The following is an 18,407-nucleotide window of genomic DNA, read 5'->3' as shown; positions in this document are numbered from 1 at the left end:
AACACTGGAGAAGGAAGACATTTTAAATATCCAAAAATAAATAAACAGAAACAACCAATGAAATTCATCATGAAGTCTCTGTAAACAAAATTGTCCTTAACAAAAGGGCTAGTTGAGACCAAAGCACCAAACTGAAGGCTTTTGTCATCCAGTTTTTTGGTAGAAAGAGAGATGCAAATGGAAGTTATTGATTGCCATAACACTTTTATCTTCATGCTTCATATATGATAGAGTCTTTCCCTGGAAAGGCTTATTTAGTTTACGTCAAACATGTCCTCCATTCAGGTGTCTAAATATGTAAATTTCAGTCCCTCTTTGTGGTTTTATATCTATCTTTAAGCATCTTGCAGTATATTTTTCTGGGTGAACCTGCTTGAACAGTCAGACCCGGGCATGTTGACTAATGCAGCGCACCGAACTTAAATGTCTGAGGGGCAAAACACCTTCAAAAATGCAAAGTAATGATGTGTCTATTATGCACAAAGGATGTGATGCCCTTATGTGTAACTTTGGGCATTTTGATATGGAATAAGTGTGGGGGCGTTCTAACTTATTTCTCACCAGAGATGACATGTTCAATTACACGCTACAGCCGATGTCAGTTAGGTCTTCTGCTTAGTTTTTAGTGTTGATTTGCACCAGTCGTCAAAATCTAACCCGCAAAAGCAGAGCCGGCCCAAGGCATATGTGATTTAAACGCCTGCTCAAGGCCCCAACACCACCAGGGGGCCCCCAGGAGCATATTATTTATTTTTATTTTGTGGTGATGGATTGAATGCTTGGCACATTTTACACACCTGGTCCAAATTTTAAAAATAAAAAATATTAAACTTGCCAAACCTGTTGTAATGTCTGCAGATCTTACTTTCAAGTAGTTAAATTAATACGTCACACTTAAACACCACTCTGCCTTTCAAAATTATAATTAATTAGAGCAGCCTTGCTTGTTTTTGTGTGTGTGTTTTTTTTTTTGCTTTTATGGGGTGAAATATCAATAACCATAATAGCCCCGGCTAATTACAAATGACAAAGGTTCTCCAACATAAAGCGTCAGTCTTGTTGCCCTAAGATACCCATGTGATTGAGCCAATATGATAATAATCATTTACAGTGGAACCCTGGTGTTCTCGGGGGTCAGGGACCACAACCGCCCCCAAATAGCTGAAATTCAAAAAAATTCTCAAGAGACCTCTAAAAACATTCATTAGGGCCTTTTTCAATTGTTCAAACACCTGAAATACCTCAATATGCAGTAACACACATAGTGGAAACCCTCTTAGCACTGCAATAGAAGCTTATCTCAGGGGTTAAGCACAACCCACGTATGGAGGCCTTGGTTCTCAACGTGACAGTCGCAGGTTCGATTCTCGGCCTGGAGATCTTTGCCGCATATCTTCCCCCTTCTCTTATTTAATGTCAATTCACTATCAAATAAAGCCCACTAGAGCCAATAAAACCTTTAAAAGAAAAATCCAACTTGTAATTTTTGTTTAATCTTTTTGACATGCTCTACCAAAGACTCTCTGAATACGCAAATTTTCCACGAATAATTTGGAGCCATGTTTCACAGAACAGCTGGTCCTCAAGCAGGTGTCCGTTGTAGTTCGTTAGTTAGCTTGGTATTTAACTTGTTAAACAGTTCACATTCATAATATTGCTTGAGTAAAAGCAGGAAGTAGCCCAGTTTGTAACGGTGAAGTTCGACAAGCACAGCGGAAACAAATTTAAGCCGACCACCTGAAAGTTTTTTTGGTTTTTCTTTTCAAATGTGAGGAACATTTGAGGAAGCTCAAGTTCAACTTTAAAATCCAAAACGACTGTTTTACATTTAGACCCTGTGCAGTTACTGTATGTCTTCTTGCCTTTTGAAGCCATGGTGTTGGTCACTACTGCAGTGCCAGAACATAAATGCAGTTGTTTTGGTGTTGTTCTTGTTCAAACGTCTGTACAGAGCAACCATTTACTCCTGGAAATCTCTGGACTATGTGAGGTATTCATACCTTAAGGATTAAAATTCGAGATTAAATGGATTCAGCCAAGTGGATTTTCTTGATTTCATTGACCTACTTACAGTAGTTCATTATTCTAATGAAAACCCCCAGACATATATGTCCTTTCAGACATACAAACAGTGATAACTGTGGTGTTTTTGCCACTCTTTTGCCATTCTGAACACATGTAGTGACTGGTTCTGTGCAGACTATGTATTTTTTCTGTGCTCAGAAAAGCCGTGTACTGACCAACCGGGTCAGCAAGCTTCTCTGGTTTTTGCACAGGAACAGGTCAAACCAGAGAGTTCCCCAACTTCAAATTTGGACAATGACACAGCACCTTTTATGAAACACATATTCTATATTATTAAACTGAAAAAAAGAAGAAATGTTTGAGGGGGTGCACACTTCTGCAACTAAGGTTGTTGCCGTTTTTTGGGGGGGGGAGAGGGGGGGGATTTTCCTTCTCTAACCCTTTTGTTGGAAGAAGTTGCTTTAAACAAAATGATCAAAACGGGCGTGGAAACATTTTAAATCCACTGTTGTCCGTACAGAGCTGATGCAGATGAGACAAGAGCACAGTTTTAGATTGGAGAAGTAATTAGAGTTTAAAATAGGCTCAGCTGACTATTAGTCACTCTCGTCTTATTTTTAACCTTTCTCCTATTTTCCTCCTTTATTTGTGGTGCACAAATGACGAATGACAGAGTAGGGGGGGCGGGAGGGAGTGGTGTGAAAAAAAAAACACCAAATGAATCCTCACACTTTCTGATTCCACACTGTAGTGACCTGGTTACATATTTCAATCACCAAAGTTTCCTGACAGGCCCTGCGAAAACGGACAGGGACTGGCACAGAAACGCTGCGGCGGCGGCGGCGAGGCAAACCACAAAATCTGCTGAGCAGATTCTTACTGCCGTCTCACATTCTTCTTGTTTTGATTCGACGAGGCCCGGGCCTACGTACTCTGATGCTGTAGGTGTCGCTAGTACCAGGTGGCACAAAGTCCCAGGCTTTAGATCTGATTGTTCTGATTTAATCTGAACTACTTGATCACAATCTGTTTCTAAAACCCCTCAGTAGAAGTCTGAAAATAAGTTGATGGCTGGGGGGGTGGGCTACATATTTTGTGCATGAATTTATTTTTTCTCTTTGTTCAGTCCTTTTTACATTATTGATTATTATTATTTTTATTATCTTGAGTTCTTTTGAACTTATCTTACTGTTTACGTTTTGACTTAGAGAACAAACTGCAATCAGTAGGAATAATTAGAGCACGCGTTGTACCCTTCTAAGTTAAAGATCTTGACCGCCCCCATGTGGTAATAATCTAAACTGCAGGTATTCAGGACCCCCGTTACACAGCGCAAATTTAAACTTTATTAGAATTAAGCATTAAAAAATGTAATGTGTCTATTAAAACCATAAGATAAGATAACATAACATAACATAACATTTTTTTTCACATTGTAGCCCAAAACCTCTTTGTGTTTCAATGGAATTTCATGGAACAGACCCAGAAAGTGGTGGATAATTGTGATGTAGCTGGAAAAAAAAACTATTGTTTTCCTTTTATTTATTTATGTTTTTAATAAAAACTCATTGTTCAATTGTTTTCTGTGTCCCCACCCCCTCTTTATTGTAATTTCCTCAAAAATCCTTTGGAAATTTGCTACATTCGTGAACAAAAAGCAGATCAATTAGAATAAAGCTGTGAGCATTAAGGCAGAGTTGGGCTATAAAACAGTATTCCAAGTTTTAGACATGTCACAAACGTTTAGTCCATCAAACGCTTGTTTCTTTCGCCCATCACTTTCAGAGACAACGCCAACATCTCAGGTCTCCATCAGGCGTCAGTCTGTCCATCACTCTGACCCCGGGGCGCTACATGCCTCTTCCACTCTCTCTCTCTCACCTCTGCAGCCGCACCTTCGCCGTGAAGACCTGCTGTCACCATGGTGACTCAGCTCCTGTGATTCACTCTCTTTGGTGCTCTACCTTTGTTTTCACCTCCACTGCTTTCAGTTTCCAGCAGGAATACAAACAGATCACAGGCCACACAGTGAAACGCTGAAATTAAAATGATATTCAAAGGAGAAAAATAAAAAGGGGGGTGGGGGGACATTAGTTTTAAATCTGCAAGTAAAAAAACATCTTCATATGTCAGATTTACGTTGATTTGCATCTGGTTGCCCTCAGGAGAACTGGGGGCTTCTGACTATAAGCACGCCACGCGTTTGTAAATCTGATTTGTTTCATGATGTTGAAATGCGTGCGTCACTTTTTCCACTTCTCAACGACGTCGCTTTTTGTGTTTTTCACAGAAAATACAGAGAAGTGGTTTTAGCTTGACAACATTTGAACAGAGTATTTTACAAAACGCAGCAGAGTAAAACCCTTAGTTTACACTGTAACCCTTATCAGACAAAAACTAAGCAGAAACTCTTCTTAGATTAGAAATTCTTCCTAATCTAAGAAAGAATTTCTTTCTTAGTTTAGAAAGAAATCTAAACACTATTGAACATATGAAAAAAGGGGATCTACAAAATGGCTTATAAAGCCAAGAAACCAGCAGATAAAAGGCATATAAAAGGTTTTCTCTTACTGAAGTATTAACTCCAAGACACAAAGTCTTAATGTTGCAAAACATATTAATAGCAGTCGTTACAGCCATGATTGAATCCAGAAGGAGAAAGCATTATTTTAAAACCAGCTTTAGCCAGGAATTTTTCTGACAGAGGAGACTGTATTTAAAAAACATTTTTATTATGAAAGCAATAGGTAAATTGCTTAACTGCAGTGGCATGTGTGCAAGACTCATTATGCAAGACCCTGTTGCTGAAGAAAAACATTAAACACTCGTTTAAAATTCTCAGCAGAAACTTTGGACGAGCCAGTGAAACACCGGCAGAAATTTGTCAGGTCAGATGAGGCTGTAGCTGATCTCTTTGAATGTTTTTGTTGTTGCCCTGCTTGGAATTTTCCAAGTTCCCAGCGGGAGATGCACAATTCTCCACAATAACAGTTTGATCTCATAAAAGCGGTACATAGAGTACTGTACAACCTCTTTCGGTGAGCATGCTCCTTTTGTGTTTGAATTCAGAAAATAAAATGGAGATTTTGTAGATTGTAATTGATTCATAGTCCTTCCAGTTACCACCACCCCATTCCTAGATGCTATTTTTGATTTAGATAGTATAGTATCGCCGATTTACTGAGACCAAATTTGTCTGAACTGTTGATGACAGTTCAGTTTTCACTATTTTAATTCCACTGCAGCCATGTTGGACACCAAACCTGCTGTAACTCTGATAACCTCTGGATTTCACGGTCAGAATTCATGCGATTTTATTGTAGTGACGACAAGCTTGGGAAATCCTATTTCTAAGTATATCCAGTTGCTTGTAATAAAAAAATTATATTAAAAGCTTAACATTTTTGTTTAAATTATACTGAAAAAGACAAACACTTTCATAAAAAAAAATAACCTGTACAATTTAGTCTTTCTTTAAGAATTATTTAGGTAAAATTTTTGACGCTGTTGTCTAAAACATCCAACTATTGCAGGACTCGGCCAATAACAACCATAACAACCATAAACATAAATACGTATAAATATGTATATTCAAGTGTATGCTAACAACGCCTCCGGCGCGTGCACAAACTGTTAACTGTCAGATTCCGGTGCCTGACGCTACAGGACAAAGGAATAAAAACTACAACTCCCCACCGCTCCGCTGACGTAGCCTACTTCTAATGCCGGCAGCTGATTGGCTGTCATGTGTAGAGTCTGCTGTGATTGGTTGACGGCGCCCATGATTGCGTGTCCAGCTGGGAGAATGCAGAAGAGCGAGGCTGGCTAACCGGCTAGCAGTCTGAGCCGCATTTCCCCTCTTTCCGGGAGGGGGGCTAAGTGTGAAGCCTTTGCCGCGCCGTCAACCCCGGCTGTTCCGATAGCTGCCATGCCGGTCCACTCACGGGAGAAGAAAGAAAGCAACCACGAAGAAATGGAGGTGGACTTTGCGGAGCAAGACGGCAGCAGCACAGACGAGGAGGACACGGTTAGCTCGACCGTGTCTGAAGATGGAGACAGCTCTGGTAAGACGAACAGGCCCTAAACACCAATATACGCCGAAATTAAAATGAAAATGACATAGGTGGGTTTCTTTTGCAGATGTTGCTAAACAAAATATGTTTTTCCAGCTTTAATTTGTAGGAGTCAGTAATTGAAGGTGTAGGTGGGGGTTAATGAGAGAAACAGTTGATGCGAGGTGATGTCAGACTTGTGATGCGTTCACGTTCACAGAGATGGATGATGAGGACTGTGAGAGGAGGAGGATGGAGTGTCTGGATGAGATGACAACACTAGAAAAACAATTCACCGACCTGAAGGAGCAGTAAGTTATTACATATATATATAGCCAGAGCAAATTGAAGATGTTTGTTATCTCTTCATTTCTGTCAAATGGAAGGAAAACGGTAAATTCTGAAAGGTGTGGTGTGACTTGTAATTAATTTTGTTAGTCTGTTGCAGGTAAATGACTTTAAAAGTAACCTTTAGTGTTAAAGTTTCTAATTTTTAGTGGTTAAAAATATGAAAGCAGTGTAAATTATCTTCCAATTATGCACCAACTTTTGTTACACAGTCACTTACATTAAAGTTTGTGGATGTAGCATACAAAACAGAAACAAAACATGCACTGATAATAAATCCGCCTGTTTTCTGCCTTTCAGGCTGTACAAGGAGCGCCTCAGCCAAGTGGAGATAAAGCTTCAGGAGGTGATGGCCGGCTGCGCCCAGGAGTACCTGGAGCCTTTGGCCAACCTGCAGGAGAACATGCAGATCCGGACCAAAGTAGCCGGTCAGTCGAGATGGGGGTTTTCCCCCCTTCAGCAGCTGCTAACCTCAAACAGTCTAACCGCATTCATGCTGTATTTCTAAAGGGATCTACAAAGACTTGTGCCTGGAGTCGGTGAAGAACAAATACGAGTGCGAAATCCAAGCTGCTTGCCAGCACTGGGAGGTGAGAGGTCAAAATGCGGTGGAAAGTGGAAAACATGTGTATGTGTTGGCCTTGTGAGGGGTGTTTTGAAGAAATAGTCAAAGTTTTGCCCTCTGTGTGTATTTTCAGAGTGAGAAGCTGCTGCTTTTTGACACCGTGCAGAGCGAGCTGGAAGAGAAGATACGAAGACTGGAGGAGGACAGGCACAGTATTGACATTACCTCAGGTAATAAACCACCATCAGAATAGTTGTACTTTATATACATTTATTTTAAATTGGGGAAAAATGCAGAAATCCAACAAATTATATTTTAGAAAATATTTTTATTTACTTATGGATACTAGTGTGTGATATGCTGTCAGGGTATTTTAAGCCAATATTAAGGTACTGTGCTACCAATACCATTGAGTCTCGTCAAATTAAAAAAATTTGTGAAGCATTTCAGATGACTGGTCCAGGTCAGGAAAGTTTCCTGACAGAAAGAAAGTCCTTATAATGATGCTAATACAGTTAGTGCCTTTCCTCCTCACAGTTTAGCAAACTCCATATGTATTTGAGCTTTGGATATCCAGTCTACGTCTCTTACCATCCTCCTCGCTGTGCAGGGTGGAAAGATCAATATTGGTTCTCGTCGATAAGAGTTGGACCTCTGTGTCACATCTAATTAATACCCTAGGAAAACAAAGGTTCCTAGGAAACCTTGACCAATTTAAAATAGAGAAGTAGAGAATGGGAACTGTCTTTCCCCTGCCTTGGTTGCAAACGTCTGTGGTACTAGTCATAAAATTGTTTTATCTTTCCTCTTTGCCCTCCAGAGTTATGGAATGATGGACTGCAGGCTCGGAAAAACAAGAAAAAAGATCCCTTCTGTCCCGTCAAGAAGAAGAAGCCTGTTGTTGTTTCTGATATCCTTTCATCTTTCCCTTCGCTCATCGCTCTCCTCTCAATACTTCTCATGTGAAGACCGTAGCTTTTTCCTTAGCTTTAGCTGTTTCTACGGCCTTATATTGTTTACATGCTGCAAGACCTGGATATTCTTGAAGACTGGACGGCCATAAGAAAGGTAACATCCTAAAAGCGGACAAAGATCACAGGCGCGAAGGCTTTCTGATCTCTTCCTTTCTTCCTTCCTCACAGGCGATGGCGTCCTTGGCACCGCACCGGGTGAAAGTGGATGGTAAGAGTCTTCCCTCGTCCTCGGCTACAGTCAATACCTGGCAGAGCGCTGACATCGACCCAAGCTTAACGCTGGAAGGCTTCACTCTGTGCTTTGTACTTTTATTTCCTTTTTGTTTCGCTGGAAAGTCCCTGCAGTGAAACCGGACAGACATCACCATGTGGCGCGCTCCGAGGAAGGTCGGCTTTTCTACGACAACCAGTGGTACTGCAGGGGACAGACCATCTGCATCAACAGAAAAGACGAGTTTCCAACCAGGTACGATGGGAAGGTGTCGAGTTGGTGAGCAAAAAATAACTAAAACAACAAAATTTGGGGATTTTCGGATTGACTTGAGGTCAGAATACTGCTGGTTGTCTTGAATCAGCCATGTGTCGATATATATCGATCCTCCTCCCAATCATTAAACCAAAGCAACCTTTGTTGTTCTGCTATATGTGATTGAAAGTCAGAGACAGAAGCATAGCTGCTGTAGAAAAGGTGAGACTTGTTCACTCGGCACTGACTATTGAACACGGCTAACCGTACGGGACAAAAACCACGGTTCACACGTTTCATCTGTTGATTGTAAGCATTCAACTTTTCATGTTAAGAGTTCCTACAGTAGAGTAGATGAAGCAGGTGAATGAGGAGCTGCTAGTTCCCTGGAAAATGGACAAAAAGTGTCACTTGATGAGTTTCCATTGATAATACAATTGTGCTAATTGGAATTAAATCAATTTGCTTAATGGAAACACGGCAATTTAAAAAAAGAAAACTCACATTTTTTGATAAGATGAGGTGATTTGTTTTTGGCCTTAAGGTAATTGATGTGTTTTGCAAAACCTCAATGTAAATACTTTTTTGCATCACACGAGTCACTTTAGGAACAAACAGATACTGGCAGAACCAACGAAGACGGTAAGAGGAAGTGATAGGAGGATGAAGGCGTGCCATGTTTTTTTTAAGAACTTATTGTGTAAACAAACTTGCTCATGCGTGATTTAAAAAAAAAAACAAAAACATTATTTGTTGGAAGCACCACACTTGAAAATTGCGGTTTTTCAACAGTGGAATATCGAAACATTTTTGCCCACGTTTTCAGTGAAAATGCAGCTACTGACATTATATTTGATCACAATGCAAAACATGAGAAATCAATAAATAGTCCCTCCCAAAATTCATGCAAAATCAACAGATCCAGGCATTTTTTGTGCTAGTGAAAAATTATTAATTCATTGCAATTTTTACACAAATTGGCCAAAAATGTTGGGCTAAAGTTATGCTAACTCCCACCTGCAGATGGCAGAATTTCTGACTTCTGCTGCCACAGCCTTACTTGAAATCAAGTTATAGTTCGTGATCGAGTTATTTAGGTTCTTTGAAGAATAAAAATGTTTCTGTGTCCAGTCTATCTGCTTCTTAGTTTTTCTCATTTTTTCTCCTACATGTAGATTTTGGAAGGAGTTTAGTAAGGAAAGCATATTATTTATGAAGAAGCACCACAAAATCTGTGATTTTGATTGCAAAAAACAATCACTAAAACAATTGCAAAATCCTGGAGGAACTGAATAAATAAAGGGGATCCTAAATAGCCAGGATGCTCTGGTTAGCTCGTTTGTGGTCGACTACCTTTATGTTTATTTTGACGTGCTAACATTGACTCTAGCCAATTGGGATGTAAAGTGAAGGAAGCTTGAATAAGACTGGCACATTTTTATATTTTGTTCATCTTCCTCTCTGGAACAGTCATTATCTATATTCAGAGGAACCAGCATCGCACTGCACTCTCCATAAACCAGGATTTTACACATATCGTAAACTCAGGACCAAATTATTACAGTTTACATTTCGTTCTCTCTTTAGAGAAACTTATTGTTTTCCTAACCATAAACAGCAGAGATCCTTCATTTCTGAGATATCCGGCCAGAATAAACTCCATTCATGCTGCAGAAAATGCAGCTTAATTTTCAGATGGTCATTAACGTGTATATTAATCATGTCTGAATGGTTTGATGCGTACAATAAAGGAGCAAAGCCAGATGAAATACAGCTACAGTTTACAGCACAAACTGTGAAATAAAACTGCAGTAAAATGTTCTTTTGGATTCATGAAACTAGTTATGTAAGATCAACACGTTCCTGCAGAACCTCACAACCTTCTGTTTGAAACGCGGCGTTTTAGCTCTTCGTTCTGCTCAGATTGACACCCGACAACTCTAGAAGTGCTGGTGAGAGCACTGTTAAGACTTCGATATGTGCTCAACGTGTGATTAAATGTGCATTAGGCGAATCCATGTGGAAAATGGAACGGCAGAAAACCCGCGGACTAGAGCCAGGGCATGTCTGAAGCGTCCGTGGGAGAGAATCTCAGAGCTCTTGGATAAACAAAGGGAGAAACTTAATGTGGCCATTTTGAAAACTATTCACTTCCTCACAGACATTCCTCCTTAGATAAACACCCTGTTGTCCAGTTGGATTTCAGGGATCCTTCTTTAGCTTATCTCTCTGTCCAAATAAGGTCACATGTGGCTCCTGGAAGATAAAATCAGCAACGCAGAAATTAAACATAAATGTCAAAGGTCATGCCTGCATAAATTTATGATGCACTATGAGGCAGGCTTATGTTCCTCGCAAAAGTAATCGTGCGCTATCAACTTTTCCACAGTTTGTCTCATTATTTATCATTTAATTAAAATTTTGTGGGATAGACCAACACAAAGTAGCAAATTCTTGTGAACTGGAAGGAAAAAGATTCATATTTGAAAACTTTTGATTTATTACAACAGGCTTAAGTCATTCAAGCCTGTAGTGGCTAAAATGATTAATCAATTGTTGAAATAATTGTGAACTAATTTAGTCATCGATTAATTGTTAACTGGAGTATACAAGCTTAAACAAATGGTCATCTGCTGAAAAAAAACAACCCATATTCATAACAGTAATTAAGTCAAAACTGTACAAAAAGTTTATACATTTTGCATTTAAGATAAATTCATCTTTGTAAGAATATTTTAGCCCAAATTGTTCAAGTGGAAAATTCACTCAGTTCAGATTTACTAAAGGATTGCAAATTTTGTCGCATTTTAAGCAATAATATGTTTATTTTCTTATTGTGTAATAGTTGTGTTTTTTAATGTATTTCTAATAGTTTAAAAAAATACTTAAATTAAAAATCTGTAGAATTGTTATCTGACTGTCAGAATAATTGATTAATCAGTTGCTAAAATAATTTAGTTGCAACCCTTTTTTCTTTTTTTTTTAAGATTCTCATTTGTCAGACACTTTGAAAACCTTAAATAATTTACGTTCAACTTAGTCGTTTGTCTTGTTGTTGTTCTCTCACTTAAAATCACACAGGGTGATGTTATAAAATTTGAGGAAGTTTCAGGGATACATTTTCAAGGCATAATCATAATACTAATAATACATAGAAAAACATTTTTGTTTATTATCTTGGGTAGCAAATATTCCGGAGAATGTGAGTACATTGATGCTTTTTGCAGCTTTGATAACCAGTCAAATTCCCAAACACCATAAGATGTTGGTCTAGATCCAACTTTTTGTTTTTTTCTTCTCCCGTAACCATGGCAAAGTTTCCGGTGGTTGTTTTCCCATGCAAATACCCAACAATGGAGGCTGAGCACTTAATGGGAAAGTAACTGTCTGTGGTATCACATGCTAATGCTTTGGCATGTCCTTATATCTGTGTGTGTGTGTGTGTGTCACCCTGCAGCGCCATCATCACCACCATCAACAACGATGAGGTGTGGTTCAAGCGGCTTGATGGCACCAAGTCCAAGCTGTACATCTCCCAGCTGCAGAAAGGCAAATACACCATCAAGCACTCCTAGAGGAGGCAAGAACAACACTTTAACACCCTCTCCCTCCCCTTTCCTGTATTCATCTCCGCTGTGTCTTTCCTCCATCTTACATCTCTTTCCATCCTACCACACACAGTCTAAACGGTAACACACACCTACCGACGCTCTCTGTACGAGAGGATCGTCCGTGTTCACGCGCGATTCGACACGCCGTTTTCACAAAGCGTCATTTTTCTCTGGAGCGGAGATCAATGCGAAGTGCTGCTAATGAGAAACAAGCGGGGGGGGGGGGGGGGGGGGGGGGGGGGGGGTTTAGAAACTAACTGTGAAGCGCAAAGCTCAGTCGAGTGCCTTTCCGGGTCGGGACGCCGCCGCTGACGGCTGGTGGGAGGGAGGAAGGAGGTCTCGACCTTTCAGCGCAGCTAAGCCTTACTCAGTGCTGCTTTCGCCACCAGGAGGACTGAAGCGGGTCAGTGAGCGTGTGGAAGAAAATCCCTCTGAACTTGAATTTCATGCTCGTAGAGAAATTTAGTTAGAAAATCAACTTAGGAACCTTTGTGTTTAATGACCTCTTGATGTTTTTAGTGGAACTTAATACCATTTTCTGTCCTCTAAGCACTACTACCCCCTGTACATAGTTGTGTTTTGTGACTCTTCTTTTCGTCCTGTAATGTTGCCAAATGGCTAATGCTAATGGTACCTCCGCTTTGCGATCAAAGAGGTGGAGTTAAAAATTAGGTTGCGTTTCTGTGACCGGATGTGTAAAGCTTAGTGCCATTCTGCTTCACTTGCTTCGTTCTCTTTCCTGTTTTACGTCATCGTCTTTGTTTAAACTAAAAAAAATACACTATAAAGCTCATCTGGTCAGAGAAGGAAAAAATACGGAGGATTAAAAAAAAAGAAAAACGTATGATTCATCCATCCCTCCAGCCTTCCTGTGAACATTTATTTGTTTCTTCAGAGCTTTATCTGACTTTGATTTGTCTACATCAAGTATTACCTGCCAGCGGTATTGAACTGAGAGGTATTTGTGCATAAATCATAAGAAAAGTTATACAGGAAGCCTAATGTGGCTTTTTCTGACGAAAACTTTTGACACAAAATCTTGTCATTTTTACTGTTTTTTGTTTTTTTTTACTTAATGCATAATGATTTCTTGTACATGAAACAATCAAAAATAAAAACCTAAAGTCATGCCTATGCTTGTATTAATCATTGAAGATTGACTAAAGCGGGGACACTCAAAGGTTTACAAATGAGTAAAAAAAAAAGAAAGGGTTGTCTTTACACCCGACAGATCCAAAGCCGTGTCACACGCCACCAGACACCCTCTTAGTTTTTAGTTGTGATCGGATAAAAGCACATGGTAGTTGTTTCTATTGGTGTAACGATGCCTAATCTTCATTATCGGCTCATATCCCGTGTTCAAGGTGGCCTTGCACTTGGAGAAGATTCTGTGCTTTGCAAAACTCTGCTAGCATCATCTAGCTGAAAGCCTCTTCACTTTTTTTTCCCACATTACAACTGAACACAATTTACTCATGTAATACAGCAGGACAAACTAATGCAAAGTCTAAAGATGGTGCATGGATTTCAAAATGTTTTCCTAATGGTAAAAAGTGTTTGCACTATAATGAACGACTTTTTTCCTGCTGTTTCAGCTGCAAGTTTTATCTCCAGCAGCTCTGCAGAAGTCTGGATCCAGACATTTTTATCCATTCCTCTTTCCAAAGGACCACAGGATAAGTTATGTTGGTGGGAGATAATCTTGCCACAAGATTCCTTTTTCTCTCTGTATATACTGTAGGTTTGTATTTTGTCAGTGATGTGCTTTAAACTAAACAATTTTACCATAGGTATTTTTTACTCTCTTAAAATCCCTAACTCTAGCCCTTCATTCATCTTCCCATCCACTCTGAACGACTTCTCTGTGCTGAAGAGAATCCATCCCCCAGCATGATTATTTATACAAAAGAGAAAGACAAGATTGAATTACTCTCAAATATTCGGGACTGGTTCTTGCTGGTAGCGCTCTGTAGCACCGACCTGAAGGTAAAAATCTGCAGTTTGTGTCCGGAATGTGTGGAATCTGAAGGGACGTTAGCTGCACCTTTTCCTGACCCTTGACCCGTACAAGTCCAGGATGGAGGACAGTTGACCGTAATGATCCTCTTGTGCACACCTAGCTACAGTCAGGTCCTACCTGCCTGCCTTGTGGCGGACTATTAAGAGGACTTTCAACATCTTTCTTTCAACAATGCACACCATTTTGTGTTGGTCTACAACACAAAATCGTAATAAAGTATTTTAAAGTTTGTGGTTGTAATGTGACAAACTTTTGGAAAGGTGCTAAAAATGACCAACTGCAATGATAACTAATATATATATATATATATATATATATATATATATATATATAGTCTTATGTAATAATGCAGTTTAGCAGAGGACAGAGTCTACAACAGCTCTCAACCCCAGTTCACCCCTGGAGTGTGCTGAATCCTGGCTACACTTCACTCCAACAGAACAAGAAGGTTGTGTGTGTGTGTGTGTTTGGGGCGGAGGGTATTTAGATGAAAAATGCTGAGCTCGTCCTGTTGGATATTGGCTCGTTTGGTCTGCTGTGCTGTTCAACCTCTCCCTGCCAGGAGGCCACTCACTAAATTAGCACCACGTTCAGTTATCGATTCACGCGCTGCTGTCTTGAAATTCAAGAGTCTGCGGCAATTAGTTGAGATTAATCAAGCTCCGTTTTTGAATACCGTAATTTATTTGGACATGCTTTCACTGAGTTGACGCCACGAGATCTGGTTGGTTCCTCGGCTGTGACCAGAAGGTGGCAGTAGAGCTTCGCTGTTGGAGAGGGGTCCAGCCTCTGCACTGGATGGGAGGAGGGGAGGTGGTTTGTTAATCTGGGGCATCCTGCTGCTGAAGCCTTCCAGCTGATGAGAGAAGGAAACCAAAAGAGGAGGGATGAAAGCTTTTTTTGATCACAGCTCGCTGGCCACGTTTGCTGCTGCAACGGAGAGAGAGTGAAAGAGGAAAATCCCCATCACCGCGTCAAAGGAAGAAGCAGATAAGAGAAAAGCAACCTGCCTCTTCTCAGTCCTTGCAGCCCTGAAGCAGCTTCCCATTCTCTTCTAACTTTGCACAGGAGCATGCTTAAATATAGTCTGCAATGAATACAACACAACCTGGAGCAATAGGAAGGAGCTTGCTTTTCTTTCTTTAACCAGATCTTGCTGGGGTTCTGGATGGTTCTGCCGAGCCTCCTCCTGTGACGAGTCAGATCCTGACGGCTGAGAGAGGCTGGCCGTCTTCAGCTCCATCCATACTTAATGAGCAACCAGAACTGCAGGGCCATTGTGGCGTGTTTACTGCAACACTGGGGCTAATTAGACCGTGAAAGTGTCACAATGTGCTAAATTACTTATATCCCCTTTATTCCTGTGTGCTGTCACGCGCAACTCTGGCCGAGCGAGACCCTGCTTGCTCTGTGTACTAAGGCCAGTGCGTTGGCATGGACTTCTGTGGGGGGTGAAAAGATGGTAAGCATACAGTTATCATCAAAGGCATGAGATGAGCTGCCTATCATGGAGGTGATTTTGTCTGGAGCAGCCAGATGAGACCTGTGTCACTTCTCTGAGGGTGTCGGTGCCCCAGAACTGGCCATTAGTATTCAGTGCACTGCGCCATCTTCACCTTATGCCCTCCAAACATTTCTTGCATCATCTGAGCCTTTGCTAAGGGATGTGTTTATTTTCCTCACCTTTGGGATTCAATATATAAACAAAGCAACTTTCCATCTAGGATACATTAGACATCTACAGTATTTTGGTTTCGTGACAGATCCTCAACTGGATTTAAGTTTGGACTAGGGTAAACATCTGCCCCAGGCTCAGGTCTTTTGCAAATCTCAAATTTTCTTCTAGGAATGCTCTCTATTGAGCTTCACCCATTTTCCTAGAAACTCTTGATCACTTTCCCTTTCTGCTGTGAAGGCAATCATCCCCCCACCGAGATGCCAACACCGGGTTGCAAGATAGCAATACTCTTCCAGGCGAAAAGGTTCTATGGTTGCCTCATCTGACCAAAGTGCCTACTTCTTCTTCTTTAGTTTTTATTTTTACTTAGAAATTGCAGAGTACTTATTACTTTTACAAAATTAGAACATGCTTTGAAAGTCCAGACAATACGTTCTCACTTGTACTTTAGCAATCCAGAACAGGGATTAAAACAAACATAGAATGCAGAAAAACTACCCAAGCAACTCAGAACAGGAATGGATTATCAACATTACTAGATTCTTTCTTTTGCTCTTTCCTTTGGTTTGTTATTTTGTTTGTATTTCCTTTTTAGTTTATGTAAAGCACTTTAAATTGCCTTGTTGCTGAAAATGTGCTATATAAATAAAATTACCTTATCTTACCTACCTTAACTTCCACATGTTTGCATTGTCCCCGCATCTCCTCCAGAGTTACCATGGGTCTGTTGGCTGCTTAAGTTTAGGTTAGCAGCCATGGCTTGGTAGGTCTTGAAGTCATGCCATGCTCTTTCCACTTTAAGCTGATGGATTCATGAGATATCCAAAGCTTAGGATATTGTAGTACTAACACATCTGCAATTAGCTGTGCTTACATTAAATCACTTCAAATGCCTGTCTTGGAATTTGCAGTCCAAATTACTTCCCCAAATTATGCAAATCTGCCATTTTCATTGGGTCTTATCAGAGTTCCTTAGACTATTTACTTTGTCACTGGTGGTTTTTGATGTGGACAATGTTTCTCATTCTACAACGGATCAGCATAAAAAGAGTTCGTCAATCATTAGTTTTCTATTGGTCGTTCCAATGCTCAATTGATTGGTCACGTGTGCCCATTGTTTTGCGCATGTTGCAAAAAGTATAATAGATTACCAATGGTTTATGCTGAAGTTGATATGTAATTTATAGATTGTGGCTCAAGACTCCATTTGAACATATTAAATTAAATATCCAAGCTAGTAAGAGCTGCAGTTGGGGTCAGAGTTAGAAAATGAAACTGTTTGCGGAAGAAAAACAAAGTGTTGACTTTTTTTTTATAATGATTAATGTGTTTTCTGTCCTTCTGGATGATGGAAAATGTTATAGAAATGGGGAACAGCACCTAACAGTGTCATATCTGTGATCAAATCAAGCGCATAAACAATTACCTCAGTGAAGAAGCTGCGGTCGAGTTAAATAATGGAAAGTTGAACGACTTCAATAAAAGTGACAGTACTCCAAGCAGTCGTAGGTGATCTGAGGTGAAAGTGGGCATGACTCACTGATGGATAACCAAATCTTCCCAGAAGCCAGGCTCTGAGAGTTCACAGCAGTGTACACATTTCCTGCCACTATAGGGTCAATCAGGCTTTGGAACAGATACTTGGGCCGGGCATCGGTCCATGGCCCTGACCTGACCTGACTCCACCCCCTGCTGGGGTGACTAGCAAGAGTGCGCTCACACTGAGACAGTTTGTCAGAGCCTAAATCCCGGCACAAACGATCCCCTGAGAGGTCTGGTCTGAAAATATAATCTGGACGTCATCAGCTCGGCCTGTCTGCAAGGTAAAATGTCTGCGCTTTTAGAGGCGGAATGATTCAAAGAAGAGAAACTGGTTTGTGTTCCTTTCCTTGTCTGTCACATTGTGCTCTTATGGTGTATGCATCACTGATCTCTTCTGGTCATGTGGGGCTTGGAAGGAGTTTATTTTTAACCACCCTCCTCTGAATTTGACTGAGGCGGCTCCATCCTATGCCTCATTCCTAGTTTCTACCTCCGGTTGGCACATCTATAGCCGTTATCCGTCAAACAGTGGCAACAGAGCAAACATTCTCATCTTTTTTACCACCCAAACAGCTTTTATATACGAGGCGGTAGGATGTTGTGTAAGCTCACAGTGACGTGGCTTCAGGACTTTTCCCCCTCCACCCTCTGCCCCCTTTACTCCACCAGGACACAGAGAAAATAAAAATAGCATCGTCTGTGTCGTGCCTAAGCTTTGGGGTGATGTGCAGCACTTTCTGGGCTGACTTCCGAGCAGACCCCCCTGAGGCTCTACCAGTGGCCGTGCAGAACTATCAAAAAACCCCTCGGCTGTCTGTGTCTGCATGAAGAGGAGTGCAGCAGCAGTGTTCTTGCTCAGAGAAACATCTGTCCAAACATCTGTATGTTGAGTATCCAGTTAAGACTCTGGGAGCACTTTATGAAACGTTTGTAGATCCTTCAGTGGTTCCAGGATTTTTTAAAGACTTTGTCAGATCGTCCAAATCAGAAAAGTCGATAAAAAGATACATGGATTTCTCCAGTTTTTACAAATAAAATATAAGCATTAACTTTCAGCCCCTTTTAATATAAGGCACCTAAATAAAATCCACTTGAATCAATTTCCTCAACTAACTTGTCGGTCTTG

At 40.6% G+C, this 18,407-nt stretch overlaps 1 protein-coding gene across 2 annotated transcripts; it reads left to right on the top strand.

The window, feature by feature from the left end:
• Positions 1–5,806: 5,806 nt before the first annotated feature.
• On the top strand, positions 5,807–12,861 carry LOC114158915 (breast cancer metastasis-suppressor 1-like protein-A). Of its 2 annotated transcripts, XM_028040839.1 has the most exons (11): positions 5,807–6,089; positions 6,298–6,388; positions 6,726–6,853; positions 6,936–7,015; positions 7,124–7,220; positions 7,811–7,900; positions 7,994–8,058; positions 8,133–8,172; positions 8,301–8,430; positions 11,888–12,010; positions 12,112–12,861. In XM_028040839.1, exons 1-10 carry the CDS (start codon positions 5,954–5,956, stop codon positions 12,003–12,005), a joined length of 975 nt encoding a protein of 324 aa, XP_027896640.1. In that variant the 5' UTR covers positions 5,807–5,953; the 3' UTR covers positions 12,006–12,010; positions 12,112–12,861. The 2 variants fall into 2 exon arrangements, with proteins under 2 accessions (XP_027896640.1, XP_027896639.1); XM_028040838.1 differs by having other exon boundaries at positions 5,808–6,089; positions 11,888–12,861.
• The last annotated feature ends 5,546 nt before the right edge of the window (positions 12,862–18,407 follow it).

This window comes from Xiphophorus couchianus, chromosome 15 (genome assembly GCF_001444195.1).
Source record: "Xiphophorus couchianus chromosome 15, X_couchianus-1.0, whole genome shotgun sequence".
In the NCBI taxonomy this organism is placed as follows: Eukaryota; Metazoa; Chordata; class Actinopteri; order Cyprinodontiformes; family Poeciliidae; genus Xiphophorus; species Xiphophorus couchianus.
This window is presented reverse-complemented; position numbering and strand designations above follow the sequence as displayed.